Genomic DNA, 19,482 nt, shown 5'->3' on the forward strand with positions numbered 1-19,482 from the left:
GATATTTTAAGAAATTTATTCTGATGAAGTTCTGCACCTAAAACAGAAACGCTAAATAAATTTAATTTCCCACATTTTGTGTTCTATTTGGAGCTGCAATGTACTGAAACAGCCAAGCCTGGAAACAGCTCTTACGCTACAGTAGTTTGGGTGGCAAAGAATCGCACTACATTCACTGGAACTGGACCCCTGAATGTCATGGATCAAACAGCTGTGAGCCAGCATCTTCTAGATAATAAAGGAACAATCAGACAGAACCTTGGCTTCTCCATCTGACCTTTGCACACAAGTGGAAAAAAATGAAGGTGGAAAATGTATGCAGTCTGTCCTTTCTAATCAAAGGAAAATGCATGTACTGTCTATTCCATGCTGTCCTGAAGAAGCTATGTAAGAAATTCTGAAGACAGCATTCTCATAACATGTAAGAAAAAAAAATCAGAATAAGCATGAATGCAGCAGTGAGGACATCAAAGCAGTCAGGCCTAGAGGTAGCCCTCGCTCCACAGAAGTGAGGCCTCAACTTTCTCCCACTGGAACCAAATCCTCAGCTGCCATGGATTCAGGACTCTGACTGAGTAGCCAAAGAGATCACTAAATAAAATTTAGTAAGAAATGCTGAAGAAAAATATGTCTAGAAAAAGCAAAGTACATTTTGACAAGTTAGTATTAACAAAGGTAAAAATTAAGGCCAAAATGAAGGTCCCTTTTAAACTTTACAATGTTACTCAGAAACAGCTGCACATTTTAAGTATGAAATACAACACCCAGTTATTTCAGTCAGATGTATCTCATTAGCACATAAAAAAGTAAGATCAAACAAAGTTTGCCATATCTTCTGAAGTGAAACAACCCAACAGTGAAAAAGAAAGTCGCAGATAAAAATGCCGGAGTTTACCCGAAGGTGCCATGCTTTAAGTCGACAGAAGTTAGAAACGCAGGAGGTCTACAAATTCAATTTTGTCTTCATCAAGACACAGCTCTGAGGTGGTATTGAACCACCTATGTATAACAGTATATGGATACTAAAAGCAAACCAATATCCATACCCAATTAAAAATACATAAATACAAAATAACTATTTATGACAGAAAAAAAAAATAAACAAAACAGCATAACATCAGTTATAACTTTTATGGAAAATTTTCTTTTAATCTAAATTAGGAACTACATAACAGCAAAAGGAAATTATATTATAATACTGTAACACATAACACTATGATGTTTAAAAAAGACTATCCGTGAGTCTTAACAATAGCCAAGCTAAAGCATAGACGTTTACATCATAAAGTCCCCCCCCCAGCACAAAAAAAAATGCTATTCACAGCCATCAACTGAAATGTAGTGTATGTTGCAAGGGCTGACAAGAACTGAGGAACACCACCATATACATGAACTGCTAACTGGCATGCTGACCTATCATGTTAGCAACAAAGCAGTTAATATTTTGCTTCAAGATGAAGGTGGTTCTTCCAGTTTCTAGTACAACAAGATCCTGCGTTCAATTGCTTTGCGGCAAATTGGGCACTCGCTCATTCGATCTCCACACAGTTGACAAGTTCCATGTCCACAAAGGAAAATCATGTTCTTCAGACGATCTAGACACACGGGGCACATGGTCTGAAAAAAAGAACACAAACTAAAGATGTAAAAGCAATAAACAGATTCAAGTAATATTCATTATACCAACTAGTCATGCTACAGCTTGCACATTTCAGCTGCTTTGCTATTAGGTCACACATTAGCTACCACATAATCTTTATTTAAACAATATTTCTGCATTTGATAATTGCAGAAGACAGCAAAAGTGTTTAAGTACTTAAGATATCACTTGGTTTTAAGAGGATACTCTACTACAGTGGGAACGTACAGTTGTGTATACTTACCATAAATGTAGATGTTCGAGTGTATTCACTGTTGCAGTCATCACACTTGGGTTATCTGCCTGCAGGTAGCCCTCAGTCGGCCCGAATACCAGAGTCTTAGGATTTCTGCATTGGATGCTGTCACTTCTTCCATGATGTCAGGTCGTCAGGGGTATAAAAAGGTAGCCGACGCAATTACATCAGTTTTTATTGCCCAAAATGTCAGGAGCCCCCAAACAGGCAGCTAGTACATGGTGGGGAACACCACCAGTAAAAAGTAAATACCAATGCCACTAGGAATGCCCATAGAGAGGAGAGGTAGAAAGATAGAGAAAGCCAGGGGGCTGGAGGGAGGGAAACCAGGACTGCAACAGTGAATACACTCGAGCATCTACATTTATGGTAAGTGTACACAACTGTACTATTTTCTTCATGTTTCACTGTTGCAGTCATCACTCTTGGGTTGATTCCCAAAGCTGAGGAAGGGTAGAGGCAGTCAAGAAGTGTTAGAGTTGGCTAGTAGGCCTTGCAAGACTGCTGTAGCAAATCCAGCTCAGGATTTAGAAAGGATTGGTAAAATGGTAATGCTTGGTGAAGGTGTGTACAGAACTCCAGGTTGCAGCTTCCAGAATGTCCCTGGTAGGGACTCCCCTGAGAAATGCTGTAGAGGTGGAAGTAGCCCTAGTGGAATGCGGTCTGATACCCTGTGGGGTAGGTTTTCCATGGTGCTTGTAGCAGAAATGGATGCACTGTGTTACCCATTTGGAAATAGTTTGCTTTGAAATGGCCTTACCCTCTGCCCCTGTAGCAAAGCAGACTAGCAGCTAGTCAGATTTTCTGAAAGGTATAGTCCTGTCAAGGTAGAACCTGAGCTGTCTGTACACGTCCAGGAGTGCAGGATCTTTTCCCCTTTATTCTGAGGGTTAGCGAAGAAGGTTGGCAAATGGATGGATTAGTTTAGAGCCACACTGGACACCACCGTAGGCATAAAGGACGGGTTAGTCCTGAGGGAAACCCTGTCAGAATGGAAAATAATGAAGAGTTCCAAGCCATTAGTGCCTGTAACTCAGACACTCTTCTTGCTGAAGTTATGGCTAAAAACAAGCCTGTTTTCCAGTGAGAAATTTTAACTCTGCTGAAGCTGCAGGTTCAAAAGGGGGAAGCGTGAGCTTTCCCAGTACAAAGTTAAGGTCCCAGGCAGGGGTAGGTGCTCTCCTCAGGGGCTTTAAGTTGTTAGCCCCTCTCAGGAACTGTTTGATGAGAGGGTGAGAAAATAGAGGTGGCTCAGTATTATAATGAGCTGAGATGGCAGACGCATGAATCTTAATGGAGGAGAAGGATAGGCCTCTGTGGAGTAGCTCTGCTAGGTAATCCAGGATTAGAGGTAAGGAGGGCAGTGCTGTGACCTTCCCTTGAGACTGATTCGTCCAGCACCTGTTTGCTGAGGGCTGCTGGTGGAGTATTCAAGGGATAAGCCAGGTTGCAAGGTTTAGGGATTGCAATTGTGGATGCAAACTCTGTCCCTCCTGCTGTGACAGAAGGGTAGGAGTCTGGTGAAGGTGCTAGGGTGGCACTGTTGTCAGATTGCGCAAGAGTGGGTACCATTGCTGGCATGGCCAGTCTGGGGCAATAAGAATTGCCCTTGGCCTGTCCTGTTTTATCTTGAGTAGCATTTTTGAGAGGAGGGGCAGAGGAGGAAGGCATAAATTGAGAGATTTTTCCCATTGAAAGGATAGGGCATCCACCCTCCAGGCCCTGTTGTTAGGGTTCCTGGTGCAAAATTTGCTCACCTGGTGGTTCTCGGGGGAGGCACATAGGTACACCTCCAGTGTCCCTCACCTCTGGATCTGAAGGTTGAAGGTGTTGGTTTTCAATTCCCACTCATGTGGGTCTAGGAGATTTCTGCTTAAGTTGTCTGCCAGTGAATTTTGTTTGCCTGGCAGGAAATGAGCTTGTAGATGCACTTGGTTGCTCAAGGCTGTGTTCCACATGGCCATGGCTAACCTGCAGAGTGGGTAAGAATGGGTTCCCCCCTGCTTGTTTATGCACCCCATAACTGTGGTGTTATCTGTTTTTATGAGCAGTTGTCCTGGAAGGATTAGGTACTTGAAGGCTGTCAGAGCATTCTGTACACCTAGCATCGTTTTTTTATTGAAGCGCAGGAGAATCTGGGCAGGGCTCCAGTGACCCTTAATGCGTTTGCCTGCCATGTGAGCCCCCCCCCCCATGCATAGTCTGATGGGTCTGTTGTCAGGGTTTGGGAAGGGAGGGGTTGAGTGAAAAGCAGTCCCTTGTTGTGGTCGCATGCTTCTGCCCACCAAAGGAACTCTGCCCTTAGACAAGGTATGATTGGAATGACAGTTTCCAGGTCCTGAGAATGCTGGCACCAAAGGCTTTTTAAGTACCATTGAAGTTTCCTCACATGCAGTCTTGCATATGGAATTAGCAGAATACATGAGGCCATGAACCCTAGGGCTTGCAGTATTTGTCTTGCAGACAGCTGGGTTCTGGTGGCCATTTGTTTGAAGTAGTTTGTCAGATAGACCTGTTTTTTTTGAAGTGAGAAAGGCCATCTGGGAAGTCGTGTCCAAGCTTGCTCCCAGGAATACAATCGTTTGACTGGGTACCAGTTATGAATTACCACTGGTTTGGAGGAAGGTCTGAAAACCTGCTTGGGGTTAGCATTGTATGGAAGTAGAATCTGTACCCCTGGGATACAATGTTTAGGACCCATCTGTTCTAAGTAATGGACATTCAGTTTTTTGTATGAAGGGCAAGTTTTCCTCCTAGGGGCACAAGTAACTGGGCAGGGCTGGGAAGGATAAGTGAGAAGTCATTGTGAACTTTTTCCATAAGGGGGCAACTTACCACTCCCTGTTTTTGAGGTGGGGACACTCCATTGCTTAGATCTCTGCATACCCTAAGACTGTAGTCTGGGTGGCCTGTTACCCCTGGGTTTGGTCTGAGAAGGCCTGGAAGTGGCTGGAAAGGACAAGTTTATAGAAGGCCAATGCCTACGAAATCTAGGTGGTTGCACTTGTAAAAATTCTTTAACAGTTTGCATAGATTTAGCTTTTTCTTCCATCTTTTTAAGAACCTCTTCTGCTTTGGTGCCAAATAAACAGTCCTTATTTAAAGGAGCATCTAGTAATTTGGATTTGACATGATCTGGCAAGGTTTGTTCCTTCAGCCAAGCATGCCTTCTCAGTACAGACCCAGTGACTGCAGCCCTGCAAGATGCTTCTAGGGCAAAAAAGCTACACTGTGCAAAGTATGCTTACTAACTTAGTTTGCAGAATGCATTAGCTCTTGTAAATCTTTATTTTCTGCACAATCTGGAAGTAACACAATTTTTGTTTAATTAGTTCCATAATATGCTGCTGGTACTTCAACATGTGAAACTGGCAATTCAATGCCTGATGGTAAGAGTTGCAGAGGTATATACCTTCTTACCCCATCTGTCTAAAACTCTGGAATCCCTGTCTGAAGGGGTATGATTTTTGGCTGTAGTAGCCTTAATACCTTTAGGTCCCTGGGAAATGGTCTCTGGATCCACAGAAGAATTCTTGAAGAGTAAATTGTAGGAATCAGGTACTCTGGCACCAAAGCAGAAGAGGTTCTTAAAAAGATGGAAGAAAAAGCTAAATCTATGCAAACTGTTAAAGAATTTTACAAGTGCAACCACCTAACATGCTGGAGGGATAGGTTCCTGACCCAGAGACTCCCCAGACTCTGGAATAGATTGCCCATACATGTCAAGCAGAGTGCCTCTTTGGACCTCTTCAAGAGGAACCTTGACGATTGGATGGAAGAAAGGAAATTCACCCCAGGGATCACGTCAGTCGCCCTGCTAGACAGGGGTCCAGGAAAGTAAATAATGTGGGAAGAAATAGCCAGGGAATTGTTATGGCTAGGCTTGTATAGGCCCTAGGGCTGATAGCCTAGTACCAACCTATGAACCTATGAACCTGTCAGGTTTCCTAGGAGCCAGGGTTAAAGTATCTGGAGTAAGACTGGATTCCATAAAAAACATCATCTACAACATCCAGGACAGAGGGTATAGCTAAAGGCCTGTGCTGAGGCAACTCTAAAAATTTTCCAAGTCTCTTTTTGGACTGAGGGTAGTCCTGGCATTCCCAGTAGAAATGCTCTCTTAAAGTATGTAAGGTTTCACCAAAAGAAAAGTCCTCTGGAGGGGAGGCAGAGGGAATGGATTCCTCTGCATCAGAATCCTCATAGGTTGATAAGGGCATGTCCTAATAATCAGAAGGGTCAGAGTCATCGGACTCCTGGTCTGTACAATCAGAATGTAACTCGATTCTTTGTCTCTTAGCAGGGGAGGGCTGGCTTCCCCTAATTAGGGTAATAAGGTCTTCAGACATTCTAAGCATTTGTTTTTGTGGCATGGGAGTCTGAGTATGCTCTTTGGTCATCAGTTTTATAGGCGTAGTGCGTACTTTGGGACTCAGAAACTCAGTAGTTTTAGCTAAAAACGAAGTTGTCGGTTTAATTCATACATTAGTATATCGGAATACACCCTCAAAAGCTGGTGCCTGCACAGCAGCTCCGGACCCATCCAAGGTACAGACAGCTGCAGGTTCCATAGTCGAAGAAGCATCTCATGGCATACCGGACTCTGAATGGGTCTCAGCAAAGGCCTGCGAATCTGTAGAAGCGGGCATCACGGGCTGCAAAGGCACCTCACTGAGTACCGGCAGACTGGCAACTAGCTTAATGGAAACGTTGTCAGCAGTTTTGGACCTATGCGGTCTCTCTCTATCTTTATTTTACATTTCTTTCAGAAGATCGGTAGTCGGATGGCTTATCGAAGCCATTTCGGAATACAGAGAATGAAAGAATTTAGTGACAAAGATAGCCCGACAATAAATAGTTCGGGTGTTATATAAGGCACAAAACTGACGGCGAGGGACGTCGTGATCTGGGCCTAAACAGGTTATACAGTAAGGATGAAAATCTCTGTGAGGTATTTGCTTTCCACAGGCAAGACAATTGTCAACTTTTTCTGACATCGCTTAGAGCAAGAAAAAAGGATCCTCACTGGGGTACTTAGCTTTAGAAGACTTCAGGATTACAAGCTCGAAAAACGAAAATTTCAGGTAGCGGCTGACCAGCACTTGCGAACTGCTTCTGCTTAGGGCACCCACTCGGCAAGAAAAGCTGTTGTAATGGTGTCGGCTGCCTGCACAAGGTGATTTCTCAGTACTCCCGTGGACAGTGATTTCTCAGTACTCCCGAGGACAGGGAGGGAGACTAGAGAAGGGACCCTTCTAATTCCCTCAGAACTGCCTTCTGTTTTTACTAGAAAAAGTTAATTCTCAGATTCCACTAGGACATGCCTGATGCCATATTTAGCAAAAAAAAAAAAAATTGTTAAACCTTACAACTTCTCCAGGCACAATTGTTGGTGACTTCTTACTTCAAATTGTGCAGGGTTGGGTCTGCCCTTTTTACCTAACATCACGTCAGACTGACATCCTTGGTTTGAGGAGGAGCCCTTGCCACCTTCAGAGTAACCTAGATAATTGAACGAGTAGCCTCAAGGTCTCCCCTGGAATGCTGTATACTGTTCTCCTTGAGGCTGGTGAGAACTTTTATGGATTTTGGATAGACTTGCAGTAGTCTGATGACTGCCTAGTACTTGCCTATGGTCCTAGCTTTGATGAGGAGGACATCCAAAGCTCCAAGTGTCAGGCTGGAAAGGTGATTTCTGATGTCCACTTGTAGTAAATTCCAAAGTGTAATATATTGTACTTCAGCAGTGATCCTGGCATCTGAACATCTTCTGTCATAGTAAGTATGCCCACACAGCTGGACAAATGTTCTTCGTGTTTCACTGTTGCAGTCATCACACTTGGGTTATCTGCCTGCAGGTAGCCCTCAGTCGGCCCGAATACCAGTGTCTTAGGATTTCTGCGTCGATGCTGCCGCTTCTTCCATGACGTCAGGTTGTCAGCGGTGTAAATCAGTAGTTCTGCTGCTCAAAAGGTGGTCCTGGACACAGTTAGGGAGGAGACTACAACTACACCTCGCAGGGCAGCAAGTGCAAGCTTTGCCCTGCTTCTACACTGTATATTCAGCTCAGCCTATAAAAATGTGAATGTGGTCCACCAAATCACCCTCTCACAAATTTTCAAGACTAGAACATTTCTGGCTGGAGGAGGCTGCAGTACTAAGAACAACTCTTATGGACTTGGCTCAAACCTGTCACTCCACTGCTTTTGAGTAATGAATATTACAGAGGGTAATGCAACTGGTATGCCCTGTTTTCCAGGTTTACATGAAATGAAAAGGTGGTCAGCCTACCTGAACTCTTTTGCCCTCTCAGTACAATCCATGTTACAGATGACATTAATCAGACTTTGCAAGAAAGAAACTTGCATGGTACAAAATTGTCTGGTTCTGCAGAAGCAGGGTCAATTTTTCTACCACGAAATTCAAGTTACAAGAAGACAGTGTATATTGCCTCTGAGATGGCCTTAAATGAGGGACCTGTTCAAGAAATGTTCTTTAGAAGAATATCATTGGAAGACTGAGTGAAGCATAAGCCAAACGTTTTTCTAATAGCTCTGTGAGGTACTTCAGCACACTACATGTAAGAATGCTCCAAACAAGTTCCATTTCATAATGGTAAACCATACTGAAAATCTTTTCTACTTAACCAGGTAATACCTCCTAGAGCTGGGTGTCTTCTGGCATCACAAGGGATACAAACAATTTCAAAGTGAAGGTGGTCATATAAAGGGACAGTAAGCGGAGATCATCCAGACTGCCAACTAGTGAATTCTAAGATTTTGGATGTACCTGGGATCACTAATTGTTTTAGCAGAGAGCAAAAGTATGGAAAAAGTGGGGGAAATCTCTCCCTGCTCGTGCAGATGAAATCAAAGACCCACATCTTTCTTCGACACACAGGGAGTATTAGGATTAGCTCTTTCTTTCTCAACTTAGGAGCATTTTTTGTGACACTAGGTATGGTAAACAGTTCAGTCTTATACCGCTTAAAATACACCAATAGCGCAGATTAAAAACAAACACAAAAATGCAAATACTTAATGAGGTAAACTAAAACTAAAGTGCAAGACTGAAAAAAATGAGTCTTAAGGGACCTCCTGAAACTGCTGGGTGTAGCACCCTCCTGAAGCCGAATCAATGGAGGGAATACAAACAATAGTCATTGATCCCAGGGACTCTTGGAGTCACTTCCCAAAGGTCCTTGGACTGGTAGCTAGACCAAAAGTTAAAAGACATTTGTATTAGAAAGCAAATAACTCCACTTCAAACACTTCGCACTTCTTTACTAGCTTCAGAAAAAAATGACTCATGTAGGTTGGAAGAGGACCTACTGAGTTGGTCTGCTAGGGAGTTTTGGTTTCAAGGGACACACCTGGACAGGAGATGGATACCCTGTTATGAGGCTTGCTCCTCAACAATCATGGCCAATCTAAACAGTGGCAAGAGTGGACTGTCACGTTTGTTTATATACCAGATCATTGCTGTGTTACATGTCGACATTTTTAGAGTTGCTGGAAGCCATTCACAGATTCAAAGGGTCTTACTAAGCTCACAGCCAAAAATACCATTGAGAAGCTCACTCACATACCCCAGTACTGATGAGAGACAAAATACATTCCATTAAGCAGACTTGCATTGCATATCCCAGGGAAATATTTGCAATCCTCCATTCAGTCATCCAAACTAATTTTAAAGGTCGCTAGGTGACTACTTGCTTGATGAAGAAGTGCAGCTTATTCCACAGACAAGGGACACATTGGGTTAGGTACCTGCCATGCTGTTTGGTGATGCTGATGTAGTAATGTATGTTTGGGTTTCTACAGTAAGTGTTTGCTTTACCACTGGTTCTACTTAGGTTCAAACAGTGCTGGGTCACTCATTGCACAAAACACACTGATTAGAGAAATGTGCCTTTTAATCTTATAAAGGTAGCTAAGGGTAACCGATATCAGAAATAGTGTTGGTGAGGAAACACGGAGGTGTCTCATGCTTGTTTAGGTACATATCAAAGGGGGCGTTCAATGATGGGCTTAATAAGGGAGGAATACAATGCAACTGATCATCACTGGACTTTGAGACAAATACCACAAAGGATAAGCTACCAAGGTAAAAGGACTGTTTAACTGCCACAGGGGATGTGGTAGTCAAATGAGAGTCTGTTAACAACAAAAGTATCCAAAGGCCATGAGGACTGTGTCATACTTAAACGAAACATTATATATGGTAAGCTGAAACTGTGCTAAATTTGCCAAAATAAACTATACTGCATTTCTTGGCACTGAGGGTAAACCTAACTTTAACACAGCAAACATTTGTTTGGTCCAGCCCTTACTGGATAATTTGAGTATAAGAATGGGATTTGATAAGTGGCCCTAGTTGCAATAATCACAGACTTGGTTAGGCACAATCTACTGATATTAGCTTTCATGCCAGAGAAGTATACATCAAAGACAAAGGGGCTTAGGACACAGTCCTGTAGAATATCTGGAATATCACTGATGATGCTTTTCTGTCTACAGCAAACATTCTTGACCTTAATGGTATGGATTTTGTCTGAAAATATTGATGGGGTGATACAGGAAAAAGGAGTAACTAAACATGCATTTTTTGGGGAGGTATTGAGTTGGCAGATTTTAAAAATTCTCTATAGAGTACTCGGACAGAAATATTGGGGGAGCAAATGGCTATAAGTAAGAAAACTTTTATTTTGAGCTGGGTCACGGGATCTGAACTATCTTCACATGGTAAGGCTTTATTAAGCTTAATTCTACTGGCTGCCACACAGCAATTACTAGAAAATGAAAATCAGAATCAAAACCATCTGTATTTGATATATTAAACATTGTAAAAGAGGGAAAAGAACTGGGAGAGGGACGTTTAGAAAACGGAAGGAGTAAATTACATAGAAATAAATGGAATTTGTGATAACAATACATGCAGAATAATGTTCAGGAGGAGGAGTAAGGTTTAGGGTAAGACAGGAATTGAGTAACTTATGTAATGTTGGGCTGTACAAGTTGTTATAAAGAAAGAAAACGTAATGTATAATATTTTTTCTTATTAATGTATATGTGTGCCTATGTATCAAGCGATAATCTAATAAAAGTATTTAAAAATTATATGGATTCCATCATTAATGTTATGTTGGGAGAGTTTGTCAATCCCAGCATGGGGGATAATGTCAAAAGCCTCTGCAAAGTCCCGCTAGACTGAGGAGGATGGACTGCTTTTCTCAGCAGCCTTAAATATACAATCTCATCCAAGGAACAGCTACAATGTTGAGGAGGCAAGCATCAATTGCTGACAAATGTACTGCTACTGAAAGACAACAGTAACAACTGGAAAACCTGGCTACTTAAGGACTACTGGCTGTATAGCTCTAGCTAGAGTGATGATGACAGGTTCAAACCCTGCAGAAGCGTCTCCCATTTAGATGAATATGATTTTCTGGTGGTGAACTTTCATTTAGCCTACATAATGTGTGGTACTTGCTAAGAAAAAAGTACAGTTTTGTACCTACCGTAAATGTAGATGTCCGATAGGTATGCATCTGCAGTCATAACATATGGGTTGTCCTGCCTCAGGCAGCCCTTCGGTCGGCCGGATTCCAAAGTCTGGGTCTGGCCTCGGCTGATGTCGCACTTTCCCTGACGTCAGAGCATCTGGGGTATAAAGGCATCAGCCGACGCCATTTTCCTCAGTTTTTCTTGCCCCAGATGCCAGCTGCCCTCTAGGAAGGCTAAATTTGGATAAATGCTGAAAAGTTCCAAACATTTGCAAAATATGCACATGTATAAACAAACAAATACACCATAATAGATTCCCCCAGCTAGCTGAAAGAGGGGTAAGCACCCTAGGAATACCACAGAGGGGAAGGAGGGTGGGTAATCCTGACTGCAGATGCATACCTATCGGATATCTACATTTATGGTAGGTACAAAACTGTACTATGTCCTTCAAGGATGCATCTGCAGTCATAACATATGGGTAGAATACCATAGCCAATCTGGGGGAGGGGGTACTAAGAAAAGGATGGTGTAGTTAAGATCCCCTGCAGTACTGCAGTTGCAAACCCTGCTCGGGATCTGGAGTATAAAGGTAGATTGTAATGCTTGGCAAATGTATGCACGGAGCTCCAAGTAGCAGCTTCTAAAATGTCCTTGGTAGCCACCCCTCGTAGGAAAGCTGTAGTGGTGGCTGTGGCCCTTGTGGAGTGAGGCCTGATATTTTCAGGAACTGTCTTTCCATGAAAGGAGTAACAGAAACGAATGCAATTTCCTATCCATTTTGAAATTGTCTGTTTGGAAATTGCTCTTCCTTGCACTCCTGTTGCATATGCTACAAAAAGTTGGTCAGTTTTTCTGCTAGCTTTTGTTCTGTCCAAATAGTAGCGTAGTTGTCTGTGTATATCCAAGGTGTGCAAAAGTTTTTCCCCTTTGTTCTGTGGGTTAGGGAAGAATGTTGGCAAGTGAATAGCTTGGTTCAAGGATACCCTAGATACCACCTTTGGCATGAAAGTAGGATTGGTTCTTAATGACACTCTATCCTGGTGAAAAATAAGAAAAGGCTGCACTGCCATTAATGCCTGTAACTCAGATACTCTTCTTGCTGAAGTGATTGCTAGAAGGAAAGCTGTTTTCCATGATAAGAACTGTAGGTCTGCTGATGCTGCTGGTTCAAAGGGAGGTAGAGTCAGTTTTTCCAGCACAAAATTGAGATCCCAAGCAGGTAGAGGGGGTCTTCTTGGAGGTTTAACATTTTTGATCCCTCTCAAAAATTGCCTGAGAAGAGGGTGTGAGAAGATAGGTGGATCCATATTGTATTCTGCTGAAATTGCTGAAGCATGAATCTTAATGGAAGAATAAGACAGGCCATTGTGGAACAATTCTGCTAAGTATTCAAGGATGTGTGCTAGGTTTGCCACTGCAACATCTGTGCCCTTTGATGTGCTCTTCCTTGTGGAAGGTCTGCGAGCCTCCAGGATAATGTCCTTCACCCTCTGAGACAAAATAGTTTGGTTGGGTTTTAAGGAATTTTCCAGGCAGTTAGCTGTAATGTTTTCAAGTTGGGATGCAGGGTCTTGAAATTGTTCTGCGTTAGAAGAAGAGGCCATTGAGGAAGAGGTCATGGATTTGCCTGAGACATGCTTCTCAGTAGTGGGTACCAGTGTTGTCTTGGCCAGTCCGGAGCTATTAGTATCACTTTTGGCTGTTCCTCCCTGATCTTCAGTAGAACCTTGTACATCAATGGGAGAGGTGGAAAGGCATATACTGTTAGGGCATTCCAGCTGAAAGAGAGAGAGTCCACCCTCCATGCTTGTGGGTGGTATGTCCTTGAGCAGAATGTCTTCAGTTGGTGGTTGAGTGGGGAGGGGAACAGATCTATGTCTGGCATTCCCCATGTCTTTGTTATAAGTTTGAAGATGTCTGGGTGCAGCATCCATTCGTGTGCATCCATGGTAGTTCTGCTTAAGCTGTCTGCCAGTGTATTTTCTTTTCCTGGAACTAATTTGGCCTGCAGTTGAATATTGAGATTCAGGCATAGGTTCCACAGATCCATAGCCATCCGGCATAGAGGGTAGGAATGCGTGCCTCCCTTCTTGTTTATGTACCACATGACCGTGGTATTGTCTGTCCTTATTAACAGATGTCCTTGGTGGAGGAAGGGTCTGAATGCTTCGATTGCATGCCTCACTGCCAGCATTTCCTTTTGGTTTATGTGCATGCTTAGCTGCCCTTGAGGCCATAGGCCTTGGATTCGTTTGTCCTCCATGTGCACTCCCCATCCTCGGTCTGAGGCGTCCGTGGTGATGGTGTGGCTTGTTTTTGGTTTGTTGAAAGGCAACCCTCTGTTGGACTGGCAGGCCTGAGCCCACCATAGGAATTCCTTTTGAAGGCATGGAATTATTGGTATCATGGTTTCTAGACTGTGACTGTGTTGAGACCATACATTCCTTAGGTACCATTGTAATTTCCTCATATGCAACCTGGCATGTGGGATTAAAATTATGCAGGATGTCATGTAACCCAGGGCCTGCAGGACTTTCCTTGCAGTAAGCTGAGTTTGTCTTGTCAGAACCATAAAGTAATCTGGAAGTTGTTTTTCTTTTTCTTCTGTGAGAAAAGCCATCTGGGTGATTGTGTCCAGATCCGCACCCAAAAAGGTTATCCTTTGGTATGGTACTAGTCTTGAATTTTGGATGTTGACTGTGTATCCCAAGGTCTGTAGCAGGTGTATAGCATAGGCCAAGTCCTTTAACAATTTTTTCTTGTTGTCCGCTTGTATTAGGCAGTCATCCAGGTATGGATAAATTTGAATTCCCTGAAGTCTGCAGTGTGCAATTACTGATGCCAGGCATTTCGTGAATACTCTGGGCGCAGTAGATAAGCCAAAGGGCAATGCTGAGAATTGATAATGCTCTGATCCTGCAAGAAATCTGAGGTGCCTTCTGCAATCTGGTCGGATAGGGACGTGCAGGTATGCCTCCTTGAGATCTAGAGTCACCAGCCAAGACTCCTTGCCCAACATGGGAAGAAGTTGCTGTAGGGTCAGCATTTTGAATTTTGGCACAATGAGATAAGTGTTCAGTGCGGACAGGTCGAGTATAGGCCTCCATTGGTTTTCTTTTCTTGGCACAAGAAATAGTCTGGAGTAAAATCCTTGGCCTTATTCTGTAGATGGTACCCTTTCTATAGCTTTCATCTGAAGTAACTTGCTGATTTGTCTTAAAGCCTCTGCCTTCTGGTTTGGTGGAAGATTTGGCATTCTGCTTCTTTTTGGCAAAGTATGGAAGTGAAACCTGTATCCTTTGTCTATTATTTGCAATGTCCATGTATCTTTTGTAATGCAATGCCAGTTTTTTGAGAATAAAGCCAGCTTTCCGCCCAAGGGTGCTTCCAGTTGATCCCTGGTAGATGGAATCAGAGTCAAGTCATTGTGTCTGTCCTGTAGTAGTGGTAGTAGTTGTAGCTGCTGCACTACTCTTCTGGTTGGCAGGCTGCCACTGGCGGCCTCTGTAGGGGCCCTTGGATTGACTTCTGCCTCTAGGACGCCTGTTTCTGCCTCTCTGGGCTCTGGAGGAATCTGGAAAGGACCAATTCTTTGTAGGCCAGTTCCTACTGAACCTCGGTGGTTGAACTTGCAGGAGATCTTTAACTGTTTGCACCGATTTTGCTTTTTCTTCAACCTTCTTTAGAATCTCCTGTGCAGGGGAGCCAAATAAATGCTGTTTCTCCATTGGAGCATCGAGGAGTTTAGCCTTGACCTGGTCTGGCAAAGATTGCTCCTTCAGCCAGGCATGCCTACGAATTACTGCCCCAGTCATAGCTGATTTAAATGAAGCCTCCAGTGCATCATAGCCACATTTTAAGAAATGATTACTGACCTGTTGTGAGTTGTGTACCAAATCCTGAAGGGATTTACGGTCTAAGGGTTCAGGTGAAGAAAGTTTCTTATTTGGCTGATCTAACAAAAATTCTTGGTACTGTATCATATGGAATTGTCAGTTTAATGCCCTGGCAGAAAGCACATCATCAATTACAGTTAGAAGTGGAGGTATAGCTAAGGGACTATGCTGGGGCAAATGCAAAAAGGTCCTTAATCTTTTTCTAGAATCAGAGAAATCCTGTCCCTGCCATTGAATGTGTTCTCTCATGGAGTGTAGAGTCTCCCCAAAGGAAAATTCTTCAGGGGGGAGGCTGAAGGGATAGATTCTTCTGCATCTGAATCCTCATAAGGAGAGTAGACCCCTTCCTGGTGGTCTGACAAATCAGATCCATCCGTGGAGTGATCTGAGGAGTGAGGTTCAGAGGGTTCAGCCCTGGGCCTTTTGTCTGGAGGAGGCTGGGAGGCCCTGTCCGGGTGAGGTTGGGAACCCCTGATTAAGGAAATAAGGTCCTCAGCAAGACTGAGGATCTGAGAACTAGAGGAAGGCCTCTGGGATAGAGATTTGGCAGGCATAGCTTTTGAAAGTTTGGCAGCTTTAACCCTGGAGAAGGCCTTTATAGACATAGAAGCTGGGGGCCTAGCTGCCCCACGTGCAGGAGTTGAAATGTCCAGCGGTATGGTGTCGGACAAATCCTGAACACTAGCTTCGGTAGGGAGTTCTGAAGCCGACTCAGCCGGGGCCTCTCTGGCCTCGGTGGTCGGAGGTACGATTTTGTAGTAGGAATAACCGTGGACTCGGTTTCAGCCGAAACTGAGACACTTGCGGTAGGCCTAGCCGTGGTTTCAGCCAAAACCACGGGCCACGAGTGTCGGTCCTTTTCCTTGCGTTTTTTGACCATATGCATAGTCGGAGTCTCCGACGGCATTTTATAAGCAAAATCGGTTCCAAAAAACTCCTCTGCAAACTCCGACCGACGTCTAAGAGTCCGTCGGTTGAAGGAGGCACAGGCTAAACAAGCTGATACGTCGTGGTCTGGGCCTAAGCAAGGAAGGCAGTAAGAATGGAAATCCTTATGAGGTATTTGTTTCCCACAAGTTAAACAATTATTTACTTTGTCTGACATCGGCTGAGGCAAGAAAGAGTCCCCAACAGGGTACTTAGCTTTTTTCGAAGTCTTCGGTAGCTGAAATCTCTGGATCTGACCGACCGGCACTTGCGAACAGCTTCTGCTTCGGGCACCGCGCGGCAAGAAAGACTGAGGAAAATGGCGTCAGCTGATGCCTTTATACCACAGAAGCTCTGACGTCAGGGAAAGTGCGACATCAGCCGAGGCCAGACCCAGACTTTGGAATCCGGCCGACCAAAGGGCTGCCTGAGGCAGGACAACCCATATGTTATGACTGCAGATGCATCCTTGAAGGACATCTGCCCATTCAAGGGTATCAGGCTGTGATCACACATGCTGCTAGGTTCAAACTCTTAAGGCTAGGATGTACCAATGACCCTTCCTCCTCAGCATGTAACATGTATGAGGAAGAAATATGGTCTGGACTAGGAGGGAGTACCACGGCTGACTGAGCCACACAAAGAAGTTACACAAATGAGTATTGTCCCATTCACCATGACTTTTTGTAGCACACCTTGAGGATTAGTGGAATGGCTGGAAAGGCTGAGAGGCAGACCCCCTTCTCCAGGGGACAGAACATGTATTTACTGTCCAGACTTCTTTGTAGGAATATCTGAAAAACTCTCCAGCAGGGGACTGGTCTTCAAGGCAAAAAAATCTGTCTTTGGCTTCCCTTTCCTTCTGGTTAGATACTGGACAACAGCAGGATATGGATTCTACTTACAGCTGTGCATCACTGACCTGCTTAGCTGATCTGTTCAAGCCATTAAGTTTGAAGGATACAGGATGACTGAAGGTATGTGCCCATGTGAAAAGCAATTTCTCAGGCGGTTAATGCCAGTCAGCAAAGCGGGGTAAGAGTACCACATAACAATGATGCCTATAATCACATTTAGTATTCCAGAATGCTGGGTTGTCAAGAACCCCCCCCCCCCAAAGTTAAAATAAGGGTCGTTACACTGCAGGTGTCCAGCTGCTTGATGAGTCCCACTTGGCTGCTCTCCAAGTTTGATCCAAGGCAACAGTAATCAGCATCGCCACGCTCTCGGTGACAACAGGAAGTATGCCCTAATTTTTCCACCAGTCCCCTATGAGAAGCCAAAACAACCCACGAAAAGCAAATTGGGCAATTAAAATTCATTAACAAAACACACCCAAATATGTGGGTGTCACCACAAAATAAAAAATTATTTTTTGGAAGATCTGCAAAGTCTATCAGGGGAAATTTGCTCCCCAGCCTCCTTACTTATATATACTGACTTTGTTGTGTCTTTCGGCTTTTCCCGGTTAGGGGTCGCCACAGCGGAACTCCGGTCCGCTAATGATTGGCAGTTGATTTTTACGTGCCGAGTTGCCAGCCTTGACGCACAACCTTCAACGAAGGTACGCCCATTCACGCATGTCTCCACGCAGAAGACGCTCTAGCTGAGAATCGAACCAGACAGCATCGTACTGTGAGGCGACAATGCTACCGCAGCACCACCACCGCGGATCTTACTTATATACACTGACTAATGGTTGAAAAAACACAAGAAAAAGAGAAACACCCTGCATGGTTGAAAAAAATGTGCTTGCATTACTGTTGTCTCATACTGCAACCAATACATATAAAATTCCTCAAGGACTGCTCAGTTTGGGTTAAAGGAAATAAATTCCAGGAGATACATTTAATCAAATAGCAGATCACGCTTTATTCTTAACTGCTGAGATCATTATTAAAACGCCATATTGACCATACTGATCAGGGTCAGAATTCAGTTTCATGGAGATTTGTGTTGTTTCCACAGACTTTCAGTTATGTGCCCTTAGGACATAGGAACTTTTAAGAACATGCAACCCAGAGCTTTCAGAACATTTGTGTAGAGAGGGTCATCCTCTGGCTGAGTTTCCAGAATAAATGGCTCAGCTGCAAGACTTTACTCAGTTGTATATCTAGATTGCTCCTGGGAAGATTTCTGCCCTTCCTGGCACAACTGATTTATTTTGTGTATACAGCAAACTACTCACACTGGAGGGACAATGAAAAGTGCATTCTACAGCTTTCTGCATTCTCCTACTTGGAGTTTGCCCAGGGTAGGCAGTCATTCAGATAAGGGTATATGTAGATTTCCTCAGTCCTGAGGTAACCACATAATGGTGCCACAAATTTGGTAAATATCTTGGGGCTGTGGATAAACCAAAGGAAAAAAAACAAACAAAACAAAAAAAAAAAAACAACTGAACAGGAAGTGCTGATTCACCTGTCTGAACATCAAGAATTGCCTGTGCATCTTGTGGGTATATATGCAAGCATACATCCTTTAGGTCAAAGAGGCACTAGCTTGTGAATAAAGCAGTTGCAGTGTTAATATCTTGAACTTGGAAACTCTTATGAATTTGTTCATTCTTAGGAATCAATAAATGTCTAGAACAAAATTCCTTTGCCTTTACTTCTTCCTGCAGGAGAACATACTCTATGGCTCATATATCTAGTGCAGTGAGCCAAAGCTGGTCAATATAGCTGCTCCCAGTCTGGGAAGCATTTCCTTTAATGGACGGAAGGGCTTTGGATTTCATCACTACTTGATAAGATGACCTCCCTCATGCATACATCTGGTTATCGAAAATCAACCATCTTTAAGAAAGTTCCTACCCAGAATGTGGGCTGGTGGAGGAAAACTACTGTCCTATGCTATCTCGAAAGAGGGAATCTCCCTCCCCTTCCCCTGCCATGCTGTTTGCCTTTCTTTGTCACTTCTCCAAGCCTGCTTCTTTTCTCTCAACTAATCTCCCTTTGGTTTCTTCCTACAGAAAGGGCATTGTTTAGGAATTTCTACAACATCTGGGGATGGGTGGATGGAATAACTATTTAAGAGACTCCATGGTATAGCCCTTCACTTTTTGTTTATTGAGAATATCTTGACAAATGGAACCAAACAAGAAGTTCTTTTCAGTGAAGGACAAGAAGTAACTGCCTCTAAGCAGCACCTGGTAAAGCCTAATACTGGCTCATGCATGCCTTCTTATTACTGGGTCTGTAGCAGTAGTCCTGTAACAAACATTAACAGCACTATACCCACAACTCACTGTGGGTC

The 19,482-nt window shown here is 43.6% G+C and overlaps 1 protein-coding gene across 1 annotated transcript in view; it reads right to left on the minus strand.

Annotated features, from left to right (window-relative positions):
* Nucleotides 1-1,124: 1,124 nt before the first annotated feature.
* Nucleotides 1,125-19,482, minus strand: part of MIB1 (MIB E3 ubiquitin protein ligase 1) — a 1,882,202-nt gene continuing 1,863,844 nt past the window's right edge. Inside the window, exon 26 of the mRNA XM_044065767.1 lies at nt 1,125-1,617. Within this exon, the coding sequence (XP_043921702.1) occupies nt 1,477-1,617 (141 nt within the window). The 3' untranslated portion in view covers nt 1,125-1,476. The remainder of the gene's footprint in view (nt 1,618-19,482) is intronic.

This window comes from Protopterus annectens, chromosome 3.part0 (assembly GCF_019279795.1).
Source record: "Protopterus annectens isolate FY-2018-M chromosome 3.part0, PAN1.0, whole genome shotgun sequence".
In the NCBI taxonomy this organism is placed as follows: Eukaryota; Metazoa; Chordata; order Ceratodontiformes; family Protopteridae; genus Protopterus; species Protopterus annectens.